Source organism: Mobula birostris, chromosome 15 (genome assembly GCF_030028105.1).
Source record: "Mobula birostris isolate sMobBir1 chromosome 15, sMobBir1.hap1, whole genome shotgun sequence".
In the NCBI taxonomy this organism is placed as follows: Eukaryota; Metazoa; Chordata; class Chondrichthyes; order Myliobatiformes; family Myliobatidae; genus Mobula; species Mobula birostris.
Genome location: NC_092384.1, coordinates 19,691,955 through 19,709,925, shown reverse-complemented (window position 1 = coordinate 19,709,925; position 17,971 = coordinate 19,691,955). Strand labels below are relative to the sequence as shown.

General features: G+C 42.3%; 1 protein-coding gene across 1 annotated transcript in view; it reads right to left on the bottom strand.

Moving 5' to 3' along the window:
* Positions 1-17,971, bottom strand: part of hsf4 (heat shock transcription factor 4) — a 79,151-nt gene that overhangs the window by 44,008 nt on the left and 17,172 nt on the right. The window contains exon 3 of the mRNA XM_072279363.1: positions 8,801-8,928. Within this exon, the coding sequence (XP_072135464.1) occupies positions 8,801-8,928 (128 nt within the window). The remainder of the gene's footprint in view (positions 1-8,800; positions 8,929-17,971) is intronic.

Genomic DNA, 17,971 nt, shown 5'->3' with positions numbered 1-17,971 from the left:
CGGATGCAATACTGCTTAGCGCTGTGATGAGAGGTTCAGCAGGGTCACAGCCTCAGGGAAGAAGCTCTTCCTGTGCCTGCTGGTGCGGGAGCGGAGGCTCCTGTAGTGCCTACCGGATGGGAGGAGACTAAAAAGTCCACGGTTAGGGTGAGATGCATCCTTGATAATGCTTTTCACCCTGCCCAGGCAGCGTTTATGGTAGATGCTCTCAATGGTGGGAAATTGGGTACCAATAATCTGCTGGGCAGTTTTCACCACATGCTGGAGTGCTTTACGGTCCGATTCGGGACAATTGCCATACCACACTGAGATGCAGTTGATGAGTATGCTCTCAATGGTACAGCGGTAAAAGTCCGTCAGTATCCTGGGACAGAGGTGAGCTTGCTTCATACTCCGCAGGAAATAAAGGCGCTGTTGTGCCTTTTTGATCAGGATGGAGGAGTTCAGGGACCAGGTGAGATCCTCGGAAATGTGGACACCAAGGAATTTGAAGCTTGATACACGCTCCACTACAGTTCTGTTGATGTAGATGGGGATGTGAGTGTGACTCCTGGCATGTCTGAAGTCCACAATAATCTCCTTGGTCTTCTAGGTGTTAGGGGCCAGATTGCTGTTGGCACACCACGCAGCCAGGTGCTGGACCTCGTCCCTGTAGGCCGTCTCTACTATATGTTAGTGTTATTTGGTATGATTTGGTAGGTTATTTTTTGGGTCTGGGAACGCTCAAAAATTTTTCCCATATAAATTAATGGTAATTGCTTTGCTTTACGCCATTTTGGCTTATGAACAGTTTCATAAGAACGCTCTACCTTTGGATGGCGGGGGAAACCTATACTTCCACATTTTCTCCACAAATTCTTTGTCACTTTTTTAAAAAAATTCCATGTTTCATACTTTCATTTAAAGTTTGTTGAGTAGCAGTAGCATCAAATGAATGAAGGAGTAGGATTGTTATATGTTCATTCCACTTTACTTAAGAAATAGGAGCAGGAGTTGGCCATCTGGCCCATTGGGCCTGCTCCACCACACAATAAGATCATGGCTGATCTGGCCATGGACTCAGCTCCAGCTAGCTGCCTTTTCCCCCTAACCCTTAATTCCCGTTATATAAAAATATATCTAACTGTGACTGAAATATATTTAATGAGGTAGCTTCTACCATTTCTGTAGGCAGAGAATTCCACAGATTCACAACTTCCTAAGAAAAGCAGTTTGCCTTTATCTGTCCTAAATCTATTCCCCCAAATCTTGAAGTTGTCCCCTAGTTCTTGTCTCACTTTCCAGTGGAAACAGATTTCCTGCCTCTATCTTATCTCTCTCTTTCATAATTCTTTGTTTTTATAGGATCCCCTCTCATTCTTTTAAATTCCAGTGAGTACAGTCCCAGGTAACTCAATCTCCCCTTACTCCTTCCAAAAGGATGAGGGCATTTACCTCCTTATAGGCCAATCCCCTCATCTGGAGGTAACCTAGTGAACCTCCTCTATGCCACCTCCAAGGCCAGTCTACATTTCCTTGAGGAAGGAGGCCAATTCTCCAAGAGCAGCCTCACCAGTACTCTGTGTAGTAGCAGCATAACCTCCTTTCTCTTAAATTCAATCTCTCTAGCAATAGACACCAATATTCCATTTACCTTCTTGATAACCTGTTGCACCTGCAAACCAACCTTTTATGATTCATGCATAAATCCATTTAAGTCCCTCTGGACAACAGCAGTCTTTCACTATTTAAATAATAATCTGATCTTTTATTTTCTTTCCAAAGTGGATGACCTTGCATTTACCAACATTGTACTCCATCTGCCGGACCCTTGCCCATTCACTTAACCTATTCATAACTCTCTACAGCATCTCCACATCCTCTGCACAATCTGCTTTTCCACTCAGTTTAGTTCATCAGCAAGCTTAGACATGCTACACTCAGACCCCTCTTCTACATTGTTAATGCATATTGTGAACAGCACCAAATCCTGTGTCTCACCATTGACTACCAACCAGAGAAACACCCAACTCTGCTTTCTTTTACCTACTCAATGCTTTATTTATTGCTAATACGTTACTCATAGTTCCATACATTCTTTCTGATTGATAAGTCTTTTGCGGCACCTTATCATACGCCTTTGGAAATCCAAGTATACAAAATCTATTTGTTTCCTTCTATATCCTCCAGTAAGTTTGTCAAACGCGACCTGCCCTTAATGAATCCATGCTGTGCCTACCTGATGAAAATACTTCTTTACAGATGTCTTGTTATTTCTTCCTTAATGATAGCTTCAAGCATTTTCCCAACAACAGATGCTAAGCTAACTGGCCAACGTTTTGCCAATATCCTTGTTTAAACAGTGGTGTGTCATCCATTCCACCTGGACTTGATTAGAGTCCAGAATTTTGGTAAATTATTACACACACACACACACACACATCAACTATAACTTCCGCCATTTCTTTCAGTACTCGGATGCATTTCATCAGGACTAGGGACTTTAGGGCTACTAGTTTGCTCATCACCACCTCTTTAGTAACAGTGATTTATATCGAATTCCTCCTCACCATCTTTTTTTGGTATGTGACGTGTCCTCCAGCGTAAAGACTGACACCAAATAGTCAATCAAGGCCTCAGCCATTTTCACAGTACCCAATATTAATTCCCCCTTCTCACCTTCCAAAGGACCTATATTCACTTTAGATACCTGCTTTTGCTTTATATTATTGTAAAAACTTCTACTGTTTTTACATTTTATCCAGTTTACTTTCATAATCTATCATCCCTTCCCTTTATTACTTGCTCAATTGGTTCTTTGTTGCTTTTCAAAGATTTCCCAATCTTCCAACTTCCCACTTCTCTTGGTGACTTCGTATGTGCCAGCTTTCAATTTGATGCATTCTTTTATTTCCTTGGTTATCTAAGTCTGGTTCTCAAGATCTATACTGTCCTTGCTTTTAACTGGAATATACTTTTGTTGAGCACCGAGAGAAATCTCTTTGAAAGACTGTCTCATCATATAGCCTGCATTCCCAGTCTATACTAGTCAGCTTGTACTTCATTCCATTGTAGTATCCCTTGTATTGGTTTTAGATCACATTTATATGACAATTCAATCATACTGTGAGCACTCTTTCCAAAAGGATCCCGAGCTACAAGTCTCATTGCACAGAACCGCATCTAAGATAGCATTACCTCTTGTAGACAAGAGGAATTCTGCAGATGCTGGAAATTCAAGCCACACACATCAAAGTTGCTGGTGAACGCAGCTGTGTTCACCAGACTACCTCTTGTAGGTTCACTAACAAGCTGTTCCAGAAAGCTATCATGGATGCATTCTATGAAGTCCTCCTGAAGATTGCCTTGATCAAGGTGATTCACCCAATCTATGTGCAAATTAAAGTCCCCATTCCATTCTCACATGTATCATATATGTCTTAGTTTATGACCTTGCCACTCATGTTATTATTTGGTGGCCTAAAGAGAACTTCCATTTACTATTCCTGATCTCTACTCATCTGGGCAGGATTAAGAATCCTCAATCTAAATTCTTCAGTCTAGTTTTTTCTTTCTCCTTCGTGCTTTTCCTCTCTCCTTCTGCAGTAGGTAACTTGGCCTGAAATACAATCAAAACCAGGAGCAAATTGCTTATTCACGGCACACTTAAAGTATCTAGATCACAAAATGCTTTGCAGATAAAATTCTGAATTTTGACACCACTACTACTTTGCAACAATGGAACGAATGGTTTCTTCATCTGGTTTCGCTGCTTGTGTGGGATATATTTAACCTGTGTTGCGAAATACGCTGTGGGACAGCACTGCATCATAATGGTTCACACAACGCTTTACAGCACCAGCTGTAAGATCAAGGTTCGATTCCCACCGCTGTCCGTAGGAAATCTGTACTTTCTCCCTGTGACAATAAAGTTTTCCTCCACTTTCCTCTCACATTCCAAAGAAGTTTGGGTTAGGGTTAGTAAGCTGTGGGCATGATACGTTGGCACCAAAAGTGTGGCAAAACTTCCTCAGACTGATACAGTTATCAGATTGTGTTGATAATTGATAGGAACGATGGGCTTCACTGTATGTTTCAATGTTTCAAAGTTCAAACTGAATTTGTTATCAAAGTACATATGTCATCATATACAACCCTGAGACTTGTTTTCTTGCGGGCATACTCAGTAAATCCATGAAACACAATGAAAGACAGCACCACACATGAGGAAGTCTGCAGATGCTGGAAATTCAAGCAACACACATCAAAGTTGCTGGTGAACGCAGCAGGCCAGGCAGCATCTCTAGGAAGTGGTACAGTCGACGTTTCGGGCCGAGACCCTTCGTCAGGACTAACTGAAGGAGGAGCTAGTAAGAGATTTGAAAGTGGGAGGGGGAGGGGGAGATCCAAAATGATAGGAGAAGACAGGGGGGGAGAGATGGAGCCAAAGCGGGACAGGTGATTGGCAAAAGGGATATGAGAGGATCATGGGACAGGAGGCCCAGGGAGAAAGAAAAGGGGGGGGGCCCAGAGGATGGGCAAGGGGTATAGTCAGAGGGACAGAGGGAGAAAAAGGAGAGAGAGAGAAAGAATGTGTGTATATAAATAAATAATGGATGGGGTATGAGGGGGAGGTGGGGCATTAGCGGAAGTTAGAGAAGTCACCGAACAGGACAGACAAACAACCAATATGCAAAAGACAACAAACTGTGCAAATATAAAGAAAGAAACAATAATTAATAATAAATAAGCAATAAATATTGAGAACATGTGATGAAGAATTCCTAAAAGTGAGTCCATAGTGATGAGGCAAGTGAAATTGTGTGAAATTATCACCTCTTCTTCAAGAGCCTAATGGTTGAGGGGGAGTAATTGTTCCTGAAACTGGTAGCATGAGTCCCAAAGTTCCTGTACCTTCTTCCTGATGGCAGCAGCTAGAAGTGAGCATGACCTGGATGGAAGGGGGTCCCTGACGATGGATGATGCTTTTCTGTGACAACGCTTTGATGTAAATGACAATATTTCAATGTTAATGTGAAAGATAAAGCTAATTTTATCTTTGCTTTGGACACCAGAAAAATTTCTTTGTAATGGAATCTTTCACATCCATCTGTGAGAGCAAGTAAAGCCATTTGAGGGAAAGCAAATTGTACATTCCATCAGCATCTCCCAGGGGACCTACTGTCAATTACCTCTTCCCTGAGCCTGAGTCTAGCAGGGTTGAATTCCATGGGACCTACTCTCAATTATCTCTTCCCTGAGCCCAAGTCCAGCAGGGTTGAATTCCATGGGACCTACTCTCGATCATCTTCTTCCCGAGCCAACGTCCAGAGGGTTGAATTCCATGCATGCAATGAAATAGAGATTGCATGATGAAACTACATTAAGGAAACCAACAGAAGTATAATATTCTGAGAAGAATTTAATGTTGTACCAAACCATTTTACATCCCAAAAAGACAAGCGCTCTACGTGGCAAAATAGAATCCACAAAGGTAAAGAGTAAAGGAACAACAAAATATTTAATGATAGAGGTAAAAACTGATATAGACCTTTGCAAGATGCAGAGTTATTAAACCTGATTCTGATTCGGAGTATAACATACAAGATATCCTGCCCATAACTTTCCAAAGTTTCCCTAATTCAGCAACTGGTCTTATAGACTAGATATCTGCATGCCCCATTTGGTCATTTAAGGAACCCGAGAAGATGAAACGACAATAGTTAAGATTCCCTGACATATGTTTAGAAATGATGGAGTCTGTAATTAAGGACAGAGTAAATGAACAACACCTTAGCAGTCAACATTTCAGACCAAGTCCCTTCATCAATTGAGTGTTCATCCTAGATTCTCCAAACAGCAGAAATTGTTCCTTTCAATCTCTGCTGTTTGGACAGTTCTATAGAAAGCAACAAGCTAAGATTGTATTCCCAGGAATTGAGACAAACTATGCAATGTCTTCTCATAATTTAACCCTTGGAGTTCAGGTGTTACAGTGATAAATCAACACTGCACATCCTCCACGTCCTTCCCCACAGCTCAGAGGACCATTTCACAATGCAAATCTTGTCTGATGAACCTGATTAAAATGTTTAAAGTGAAGCCTTCTGCAATGGAGAATGGGTTGTTTATAGATGGTTAATACAGGTACCCAGATATACTCAATAATGTCCATCATAACAAAGTGCTAGCAGAAGTCAAAATTTGGAAAGCTGGAGACAACTTACTGATCTAATGGTGAAGTAGGCTAAGCCGTAGGAAACAAAATGGGTACATCAATTTGGCAGGATGTTCCGTTTGATGTTCCACAAATTACATAATGCTGAACAGCAACTATTCATTGCATTTGATAAATTGCCTAGATGATGGGTTAAAAAGGCACAAAAATCACAGAGAGATGAATGGCACTGTAAAACTGGCAGCCAAGATCAGTAAATTACCAAGTGATATTAAATGATTATGTTAATGCTTAAAAGAGTAGTAAATGGATTTCAAAGCAGAGAAATATGAGATTATCCACTTCTGAATTACAAAGTCTAGAACAAGACACATTCTAAACAGAGAAAAAAACAGTTTGCCATAGTGGTTGTCTAAATAAACTTACTGCGATCCTCTACAGCAGGGGTTCCAAACCCTTTTTATGCCATGGGCAAGGGGTCTGTGCACCCCAGGCTGGGAACCTCTGTTCTACAGGGATCCATTAAAGTGCCTTGGATAAGTCATGAAAACCATCAAGAATTCAAATGCTGTACTAAATCTTTTTCCTAAAATGAAGACAGAAGCAATGCTATGTATAAATATAAAGACCCTTTGGTGCACAGTGGGGAAGGACATGGAGGACGTGCAGTGTTGATTTATCACTGTAACACCTGAACTCCAAGGGTTGAATTATGAGAAGACATTACATAGTTTGTCTCAATTCCTGGGAATACAATCTTAACTTGCTGCTTTCTATGGAACATAGATTGTGAACAGCTTATCTAATCAAACTTTTCAATCAAGTTGGCACTGATAGGAGATCGAAAGGAACAATTTCTGCTGTTTGGACAATCTAGGACGAACACTCAATTGATGAACGGACTTGGTCTGAAATGTCGACTGTTTATTCATTTGTTTAGATGCTGCCTGACCTGCTGAATTCCTCCAGCATTGTACTGGATTTCCAACCTCAGTAGAATCTCATGTTGAGGAATCAATTGAAAAGTTGAAGGTAAGCTTTCCAACAGTCAAGAAATTTTCTAAGCACAAAGCCTTAGAAGCTTGGAACACACTGCTACAAATGTAAATACTGTGCTCGAATACACTCAGTGGCCACTTTATTAGGCATACTTGTTTATGTAAACATCTAATCAGCCAATCATGCGGCAGCAACTCAATGCCTAAAATATGCAGGCATGGTCAAGAGGTTCAGTTGTTGTTCAGACCAGGCATCAGAATGGGGAAGAAATGTGTTCTGAGTGACTTGACCGTGGAATGATTGTTGGTGCCAGATGGGGTGGTTTGAGTATCTCAGAAACTGCTGATCTCCTGGGATTTTCACACACAACAGAGAATGATGGACCAAACAAAATGTATCCGATGAGGGGCAGTTCTATTGGCAAAAACGCTTTGTCGATAAAGAGAGGTCAGAGAAGAATGGTCAGACTGGTTCAAGTTGACAGGAAGGTGACAATAACTCAAATAACCACACAGTGGTGTGCAGAAGAACATCTCTGAAAAAAAAAACACACACAAAATGTTGGATCTTGAAGTGGATGGGCTACAGCAGCAGACGACCACAAGCAAACACTCAGTGGCCACTTTAGAAGGTACAGGAGGTAGCTAAGAAAGTGGCCACAGAGAGTAGCTGTTAATGTTAACTGGTAAAATGAATGCATTATCAACCTGTATTAAATCAATGGAGAATTTCTCATTCTACACTCTGATACATCTAATGTTCAGTGTATTTGGGAGGTGCAAATATCTGACATCCTGGTGAAACAGAACATTGATAAGGAATCTAAAGAAGTGGGTGGCAGAAACTTGGAGCAGATTCTGGGGATTAGGAATCGTGCACAAATCAACATAGCAATAAATGGTCTTTGAAGGTCACTTGTCCCTAGAGCAGGGGTCCATTTCCATCTTTACTTTAACTCACCTCTAACTGAAATTTAGCATCTCCTTCAGTTATAAACATATATAACAAACCACAGGATGATTAGCAGTACCCGTGACTTTCATTTGCTTTTCTTGCCAAGCTCATGGTTCAAGGGTAAGGTAATCCACAGATGCTAGATTATCAGGAATCTTCACCTGTGGACTGACATTGGATTCAAAATGCACAAAATATTTCATCCCTTCACTTTCATCTCAAACCCAGGTTCAGATTTCACCTGTCATTTATAAAATCTCTTCATGAATACCCACCTTGTTACAGTGCAAGTCGATATTCCCTGATGCGGGAAACCATTGAGTAAACAGCAGCTCACAGAACAATTTATTCTCAATAATTATCCCTGTAAATCCATCCTCCACATTCACAGTAACTCTCCCCTGCATACCAGGGGCAATTTACTGCATCCAATAAAACTACAGACCCAAATGCTTTTAGGTAAACTGGAGCCCATGGGGGAAATGCATGTGGTCACAGAAAGAATGTGAAATCCCCACACAGGCTGCAACCGTGGTCGGGAGCAAATCCGGGTCAGTGGAGCCATGAGGCAACAGCACAAATAGCGGTGTTGCTCGCTGCCGCCCTTTCACCCTTTTATGGCGCTGACCAGAATTTGGCTTGGAGCGAAGGGCGTTGGTGTTTCGTTACAGAACAAGCTGAAGTCCTCACCTTTCTCCTGATGTGTTCCAACAAGTGCTCCTGGCCGCGGAGGAAGTACACGTGCTGGAATTCCGTGTCGTCCCGCTCCGGTTTCACCAATCCACTCTGTTCAATATTCACCACCTTCCGGAAGCCGTCTGAATCAACATATCAGAGAGAAATACAGCTTCTGTGAGCAAGTAGAAGTTTCTAATAAAAGAAGAGAGTGCAGCAAATGCTCAGCGGGCCAGGCAGCATCTTGGGAGGTGGGGGAGGGGTGTGGGGAGAGAGAGCAGAGAGGAGAGAGAGGAGGAAGAGAGAGAGGAGGGAGAGAGAGAGGAGGGAAAGAGAGAAGGGGGAAACGGAGAGAGAGAAAAATAATGTTTCAGAAAAATAATTATGTTCAGAACTGTGAAAGATTGGAGATAAAGCAAGTTTCAAGTTCAGAGAAAGCGGGAACAGGGAGAGAGGAAAGGTCTGATGGTGGAAAGATTGAAAATCTTCGGCAGCTCAGCAGCAAAATTCTGAAATAAAAAGAGAAAATTTGTACATTTCCCAGTTCCGTTACAAGGTCATTAACCTGAAATGTTAACTCTGCCTCTCTCTCCACAGAAGCTGCCTGTTCTGCTGTGTCTTTCCAACATTCACTGCCAGCCGCTTTCCTCCAGGTTCTGTGGGCTTGTAAGCATGTTAATCCAGTGAACTGCAATGTTCCCAGAACTTTTTGCGGACTAACAGTCAGGAAACTCTTGGCTTCAATGTAAACCTGTCTGAATCGCAGACAACATTGTGTGGAGAACCTCCATAGTTAACCTGTTAGTTGTCAACTGTGGTTCTAAACAGTTAGCTTCTTGGAAATGAATCCATCAACTATTTTTTGTCATTCAATATTAAAAACTAATGCCAACTACTATTTATGTTTATTTAGCATTTGCATCTATTGTATCCCAAGGACAAACAGATGGTAACCGGGCATATCGAGTGATGAGTGGACACTTGCCCATGGTGTATGTCATAGCTGGTCTGAACCTCAGCTGGCAGCTGGCTGAAGGAAGATACAGTAGGAAGGGCACACTAACAACGTGGCAGATCTGACCTGGTCAGGTGAGTCAGAGTCACGGAATCACTGGGAGATACGGCGCAGAAACATACCCTTTGGCCCACTAAATCATGTCAACCATTACTAACCTATTTAACACCAATACTACATGAATTTTATTCTTTATTTTCTTTCACTCTCCCCACGTTCCAACACTCACTCACTCACACCCCCCCCCCTTTGGGATAGGAGATGAACCTGGGGCACCCAGGGAATCCTATGCGGTCAAAGGGAAAACGTAGAAACCCCACACAGGGATTGAACTGCTGCCTCTGGCATTGTGAACCAGTAGCTCTACTAGCTGTACCACTGTGTTATCCACAGAAACAGCTACACAAGATACCAAACACTCTTCCTCTTCTGTTCTGTAAAGCTCCAAACACTTTTGTTTCTTTAACTCCAGCACACAGAATTTCCATAGAACCATAGAACCATAGAACCTACAGCACAGAAACAGGCCTTTTGGCCCTTCTTGGCTGTGCTAAACCATTTTCTGCCTTGCCGAGCCAATTTCTGCCTAACCATTCCCTGCCACTTTCAACTCTAGCCCTCAAATCTTCCAACTCCTTCCTTAAACCTTGCTTCTCCCTTGTCTAAGATGAAGCCTAAAACATCCTTCTTTGACAATGTCACCGGTCTTCTATCCTAATACCTCAGTCTGTTTCACCGAACAAATATTTCATTAAAGCATTACAAAATACAACTTATTGCTGTAATATAGTGAATGAAACACAACATTTGTTAACACATGAACCAATACAAAAAGGGATTTTTAATGGTATTAAATCATTCCAGCTGCTCCTGTCTCAACAGTGCTAATGGCTATCTAGAAGTGCATAGTCATAAAATGGAATCAAAGACAAGAGCGTGGAGCTGTCTGTTTACCATTCCCAATTCCACCAACAACTGAGGAATCTGTATTAGGCTCTAACATCATGGACAAAATGGGCAACAGCACCCATGGGGCACTTGTGTCTGTGAAAAGGACCAGTGAGTGGTTGGTGCCCATCCTCCCGGCGTGGTGCCTCCAAATTAAATTGGAGGTTAGCAAGTTGAGATTTGTTAGAACTTTGACAGTGACTTTATATTTTAGTTTTAGAAAAACAACAGGGCAACAGGCCTGTACTGTCCAATTACACCCATGAGAGGAATAAACTTACGCTGTGCTTGGAATGGGAGGAAACTGGAGACTCTGGAGGGAACCAGAGAGTCACGAGGTCACAAACTGCTTACAGATAGTGGCAGGAATTGAACGCTCACTGCTATACTATTGTTCCATCGCAATCTTGACGCCAAGCTCTTAACTTTCAGATGGGTTAAAGTACATCCCTGGGCTGCTTGATGGAGCGCAGAAAGGATTGCAACAGTGCCCGAAGACGAGGTACAACAGGCGGAGGAAGTAATGAAGGATGGACCGACTGCTCTGATATGATTTGAAATTGGCAGAAAGTAAATTGAAAGTTTGATTGTAGAAATACACTATTTTCTGAAATGGGAACATAATCACTAATTTCCAGTTTTGTTTTCAGTGCCATACTCACTCATTGGGTGGAATTTTCCAGCCTTGGTAATGGTAAATGCAAGGAAAGAGTTATACTTGAACTGTTTAGTACAGTACAATTCTTCCGGCTATCTGTTAGATGACGTTTTCCAACAGCACAATTCATTTTTACATTTTATACCCTCCACCTGTTACACCTCCTCCTTGTGGGCTATTGCAGTCCTCCCTCGCCACTGAGCAGCTCCGCACTTGTTTTAATGTACTCTCCCTCAAATAAAATTTCAGCAGAGATTGGCAACAAGTCAGCATCAAAGCTCTAACAAATATCAGGTTGCTAAACCCCGATTTAATTTGATCCTGCCCAGAACTATTCTCAGCCGCAGGCACCAGACAAAGTGCTGAATAGATCAGGTCTGGTACAACTGTGAGCTATGATCCTGCCCTCGCAGAGTTAATAATGATTGATAGATTTCTCCAATGCAGCTGCTTATGTAACAGAAGAACACATCTCCTGCACATCAGTGCGTCTGTTGCTAATGGATACTGAGCTCTACTAGGCACAGCTGTCTTTGCAATGGGTAGGCATCTGCCTTTAGGCGAAGGCTCAGCTTGTAGGCCTGGAGAGAATCACAAAGAGAGGGAAGAGGGCAGAAGGACCGAACACGCAGATGGAACTGTTCAGATCAGAAGCACTGAAGAATCAGAAGTTAAAGTTGATCAGCAAGGAAGTTCTGATGCATGAACCAGATTTGGTGCAGGGTCACAAAGAGGCACCAGGGTATGGAACGTGGGACACCAGCCATCAGCACTTTGGACTCATCAACACCACAGATGACAGTGATGAGACTGAGAGAATACTGGAGCCTGGTAATACTATGGAAGTGAAACCTGACAAGAAGAACTAACTTAAAATCTATATTGGGAGGAGGAGAAGATGGCGGGGCGACGCAGCACGCGCGGCCTCTCTGGCGATGAATATCTGTAGTCTGTCAAGTAGGGTGCCGTAGGATGGAGACAGACGTGAGAGCACAGAGGAACATCTGGTGAAACTTCTGAAATGCCTGCCTCGCTGCCGCTGCTACTGTGTGATCCAAAATCTCCGGAGGGGAAGGCTCCGAATCCTCGGCTTTGCCTATTGCTTGATGGCTGGGGCGGGGTCGAAGTGCTCGGCAGAGATGGTGCTCGGTGCTCAGCGTCGGAGGGCTGGTCGGAGGCTTGAAGTTTTTGGACGGACTCAGAGTCGGCTGTGGTCGGGTGCTTCCAGGATGCTGCATCGGCAAGTTTACGGCGCTGGAAGCTTATGGCAGGGAGAGTTTCTCCCTTCTACCGTCTATGTGAGATGATGGGCCATCAGGACTTTGAGACTTTTTTTTACCGTGACCATGGTCTGCTCTTATCAAATTACAGTATTGTTTTGCACTGTTGTAACTATGTGTTATAATTGTGTGGTTTTGTCAGTTTTAGTCTTGGTTTGTCCTGTGTTTCTGTGATATCACACTGGAGGAATGTTGTATCATTTCTTAATGCATGCATTTCTAAATGACAATAAACAAGGACTGAGTGTCCTCATAATCTCATAATCTAATCATCTAATCTAATATTTGTGTGTGTTCCACTGATTCTCAGAAATACTGATATTTTAATGTAACTAGCATGTGTACAAAATGACTGAAAATACATGAATCTCACCATTTTTACACATTCAACATTAAACAGAAACCATGACAAGGTGTAATCAAGATTTCAGAGTGATACTGCCATAACCAACATTTCATTCCTGTTTATGTCAGAGGTAGAGTAGGGCTGATTAGAAATCAAAAAATGTATGGTTTTGTAGAGAAGAAGGGACAGAAGTTCCAAATGAGAAGATGATACTGATTGATACCCAGGGACAGGGTGCTACCAATATCACGCTACAGAAGGAGACTGTTAGTATTGGACAGGACACGGAGACAAGTGAATCGCAGAGCAGGCGATGTGGAGAAGCTGGCTGCTCTGGGCTCCGGGTCGATGGACTCAATCTGGTTTGGAATGCTGTCGGTTGATTGTTTGCAAGATTCGAATTTTTTCCCCTCTTTCTCTGTGCGTCGAATGCTGGTCTTTTTTTAAATTGGGTTCTTTCGGGTTTCTTGCTTTGTGGCTGCCTGTAAGCAGAGAGATCTCAAGGTTGATGAGAAAATGTGTTAGGAGTGGCACCCTCATAGAAAGGTCACCAACTGGATGAGATAAATCTTTTGCCAAAGAGAAGGATGAATATTGCAGAGACTGTAGCTGCAGTCTAACAGCTCTCCTCAGATAAGAGAGCACTACTAAAGGATTGAAAACAATATACAGTAAATTGGGACAAGAAATTAATCTCTCAATCACAGACAAGCCAATCCAAGGTCAGAGATTGGGAAACTTCTGGAGGTAACAATCTTGGCAAAACTGATTGGCATTCAGAAAAAATGGGTTCAATTAATGAACATTAGCTTGAACTTGAAGAATAATGTTTATGAATAATTTTTTTTACATATTTCAGACAGGCAGCAGATGAGCCAAGTAATTACAGGCCAGAGAGCCTTACAGCAGTGGTAAAGGAAATACTGGTGAAAATTCAGTACAGGATTTATGTTAATTCGGAAAGACATGGGTTGCTCAGAGAGGATCAATCTGGATTTCTTGTTTCAGTAATTTGAGTTTTTTGAGGAGGTAGCCAAAGAGACTATATAAAGACAGGGAAGTCGATGTTGTTTACATGGACTTTGGTAAGGTATGTGATAAGACCCCATGTTGTGTGCTGAACTAGAATTCCAGATTCATGATTGTTCATAATGCTTCAGTACATATAAGTGCAAAGGAGAAATAAATGATTGTTATTCTAAATCCAATTTGTGTTGGGCATGTGGCCAAGTGGTTAAGGCATTCGTCTAGTGATCTGAAGGTCGCTAGTTCGAGCCTCAGCTGCAGCAGTGTGTTTGTGTCCTTGAGCAAGGCACTAAACCACACATTGCTCTAGACTCTGTGCGAGGAGTGGCGCCCCACACAGACTTCCATTCTGCGTCTTGTAAGGCATGAAAATGCCCAATGCAGGCCTCTCATGGTCTGAGTTGACATTCCCCCCTAAATCCAATGCAGGATAAAAAAAGACACATTAACTATAAAATTGATCCTATACAAGTAACTGTAAGTGTGGCTGTACACACATGCTATATAGATTAGCTTATATACAAAGACTGATTGTATGTACGTTGAGTGGTGCTAGGTGCAGGAGTATCTGACAGGAAATAGCACATGAAACCTATTTGGATCCAAAAACTGGCTTGGTGATAAGAGACAGTGGGTATTGGTGGAAGGATTTTTCTCTAATTAGACATTTGTGACTGATGGTGTACCAAAGGAATCATTGCTAGGAACTTTGCTGTTTGTGATACATATTAATGAATTGAATGTGAATTTAGGAAGAATGATCAGCAAGTTTGTAGATGACACAGAAATTGGTGATGTTGTGGATAGTGGGAAAATTGCCTAAGATGACAGCAGCTGAAAAGTGGAGCTTGGTAGATGGGGATAAGCTGTATGCAGGGTTATTTGCTCAGACCTGGGCACATCTTCCTGAATATATTTTGTATTCCAAAGTTCAAAGTACATTTAGTATCAAAGTATGTGTACTTTATACAACCTCGAGATTCGTCTCTTTGTAGGCAGCCACAAAAGAAAGAAGCTCAACAGCACCCATAAAAACACAAGACATCGAATATCCTATGTGCAGAGAAAAAAATACAAATCATGCAAAAATAAAAGTAAGCAAATAACATTCAGGAAGGTGAGTCAGAAATCACAGCAGCAGATTCAGAAGCCCGATAGTTACAGGCCATAGCCTCAGTTCAGTGTAGAGATGGGTAAACCTCACAGTGCAGCGAGCTGAACTGGCCCATCCCTCACCTCCAGCCCTGACACCCTAACCTTTTCAATTTGGCCCAGCGCTTAAATCGTCCAAGCTTCAGGTCTTTCCAGCATCTGCAGATTTTTTCTTGTTGGTTCTTTTCTCACTCTTAGACCAGGACCTAGGCCCTGTGTCTTCGATATGGTCTTGGGCTCGATCCCCACCACCTCCATTTGGCCTGTACTTGGCCTGTACCCAGCCTTTCCAATTCGGCTCAGCGCTTAAATCATTCAAACCTCAGGTCTTTCCTCACTCTCAGGCCCAGGCTCCGCCTTGACTGTGCCTCACCTCCAAGTCAAGTCGCTTTTATTGTCATTTCAGCCATAACTGCTGGTACAGTACACAGTAAAAACAAACAATATTCCTCCAGGACCATGGTGCTACATGAAACAACACAAAACTACACTAAACTAAGTGAGACAACACAAAAATACATTAGACTTCAGACTTACACCGGACTAAAGTGCACAAAACAGTGCAAGACAGTACAGTAATTGATAAACAAGACAACAGGCACAGTAAAGGACAAATTACAATATAATAAATGAAGTAAATGTAAACAATGTTTTAGCAGGAATTGAGAAAGAAATGAGCAAATATTGCAAAGGGAGTGGAGTGGTCTTCATGTGCTGTGTGTGTGTGTGTGTGTGTCTGTGTGTGTGTGTGTGTGTGTGTGTGTGTCTGTGTCTGTGTGTGTGTGTGTGTGTGTGTGTGTGTGTGTCTGTGTGTGTGTGTATCTGTGTGTGTGTGTGTGTGTGTGTCTGTGTCTGTGTGTGTGTGTGTGTGTGTGTGTGCTGTGTGTGTGTGTGTCTGTGTCTCTGTGTGTGTCTGTGTCTGTGTGTGTGTGTGTGTGCTGTGTGTGTGTGTGTCTGTGTCTGTGTGTGTGTGTCTGTGTGTGTGTGTGTGTCTGTGTGTGTGTGTGTGTGTGTGTGCGTGTCTGTGTGTGTGTGTCTGTGTGTGTGTGTGTGTCTGTGTGTGTGTGTGTGTGTGTGTGTGCGTGTCTGTGTGTGCGCACGTGCGCGCCACTTGCCTCGCTGCAGTTCTGCTGCATCGAAAGGCCTCCAAGTTCGCTCCAGCAATGGGCAAACATTGGCTCATTCCCTGCTGCCTTAGAGATTTCAGTTCACACCGCAGAAGTGGAAGGCTGTACAGGCGATTTAAAAGCTCAACTCTGACAGGGAAGTTACAGGCTGTTGTTTGCAGTGATCATTTACCAGAAAAGGTGTGACGAATAAAGTATTTAGTTGTTTTCTTTGTTTTATTAGCCACTAGTGTCACCGAGATTCACCAGCGCCATCTTAAACCAGAAACCAACATTGTTTTGTTTATGTTCCATTTCCTTGCTCTGTATCTGTTTCCATTCGCTCATTGACCAGAAAACCTTGCTTACAGCTTGCCCCCATGGTCATCCCAATTTTACCCTATTGGAGACACATCCTCCCCTTCCCTACCCTCCCTGCAGTTTAGCAAGCTTATTTTGCCTGCTACTGCGACTCTTTGTTAGAACATCAACTTGAAGCGTTAACTTAATTCTCTTTCCACAGACGTAGCCTGACTTGCTGAGTGTTCCCAGCATTTTATGCATTTATTTTGGATTTTCAGCTTCTGCAGTTCTTTGATTTTCAGATTACACAGCAAGTTGTGATCAGAAAGAGCAGTGCAAGTGGTAACTTTCAAAAGAGAAATGGGCAAGTACTGAGTGAGAGAAAAACAAAACACAGGGTTACGGAGGCAGAGCCAGTGAACAGGCAGTTGGGCGGAAGAGCAGTGAATTGAGCTGCCTTCTCCTGCTTTGCAGCCTCTGCTTCAAGCTCAAGTTGAGACACGCATTTGGTATGAAATGTAACCATGCATGCAGAGCAAAACTCTGCAGCAGAATGGTGCAATTGTGGTCGATATATAACTGCAACAAATGATATAAGCGTACACAAATTAACTTGTGCATAGACGGTATCAGAATATAGATGAATGAAATATGGACATGTGACAATTATAATGCTGTTACTTTTTGACCCAACATTATTACTCCCACAAGTTACTTATTCTAGTAAAATATAATTTTGAATACATTTCTTATTTATTTTACTACTTTTGAAAACAAAGGAATAAAAGCTTCAGGCTTAAACTCTTTCTCAGGTGCAACATTGCTTTCATGACGATAACTGTCTGTGTAGTATGCATTTACCATGGCAAACATGCCAAGGACAAGTTCAGTGAATGATTGAGCCAGCACAGTATACCTGAGCGCTTATCGGATCCTCTTGGCCCGGTCTCCAGGTAGGTAATGAGCAGACATCATCAAGCACATAATATTATTCCACAATTACGACCCAGCCACATCGCATGATGCTGAAACCACAGTCTCTGGAATAGACACTACTGGTTCCTGATTGCTTGATGGCAATATTGAAAAAGATTTTCAACTTACTGCACTGTACTAACTTAATGGGTTATTGGTCCAATAAAGCAGTTACTAGATTACCCAATTAGAGTAAATAACAAAGCATTTGGGAGCAAGCAATACTGATGAGCTATTCTGGAGAAATTAATATATTAGCAGCTAGGAATCACTTATTTTCATAATTCTGAAGATTTTCTACTATCCATCATTTCTATAGAAGGGGAACTAACTTGACAAGTTACCTTAGATTCCCACTCACAGATGCCGTATGATCT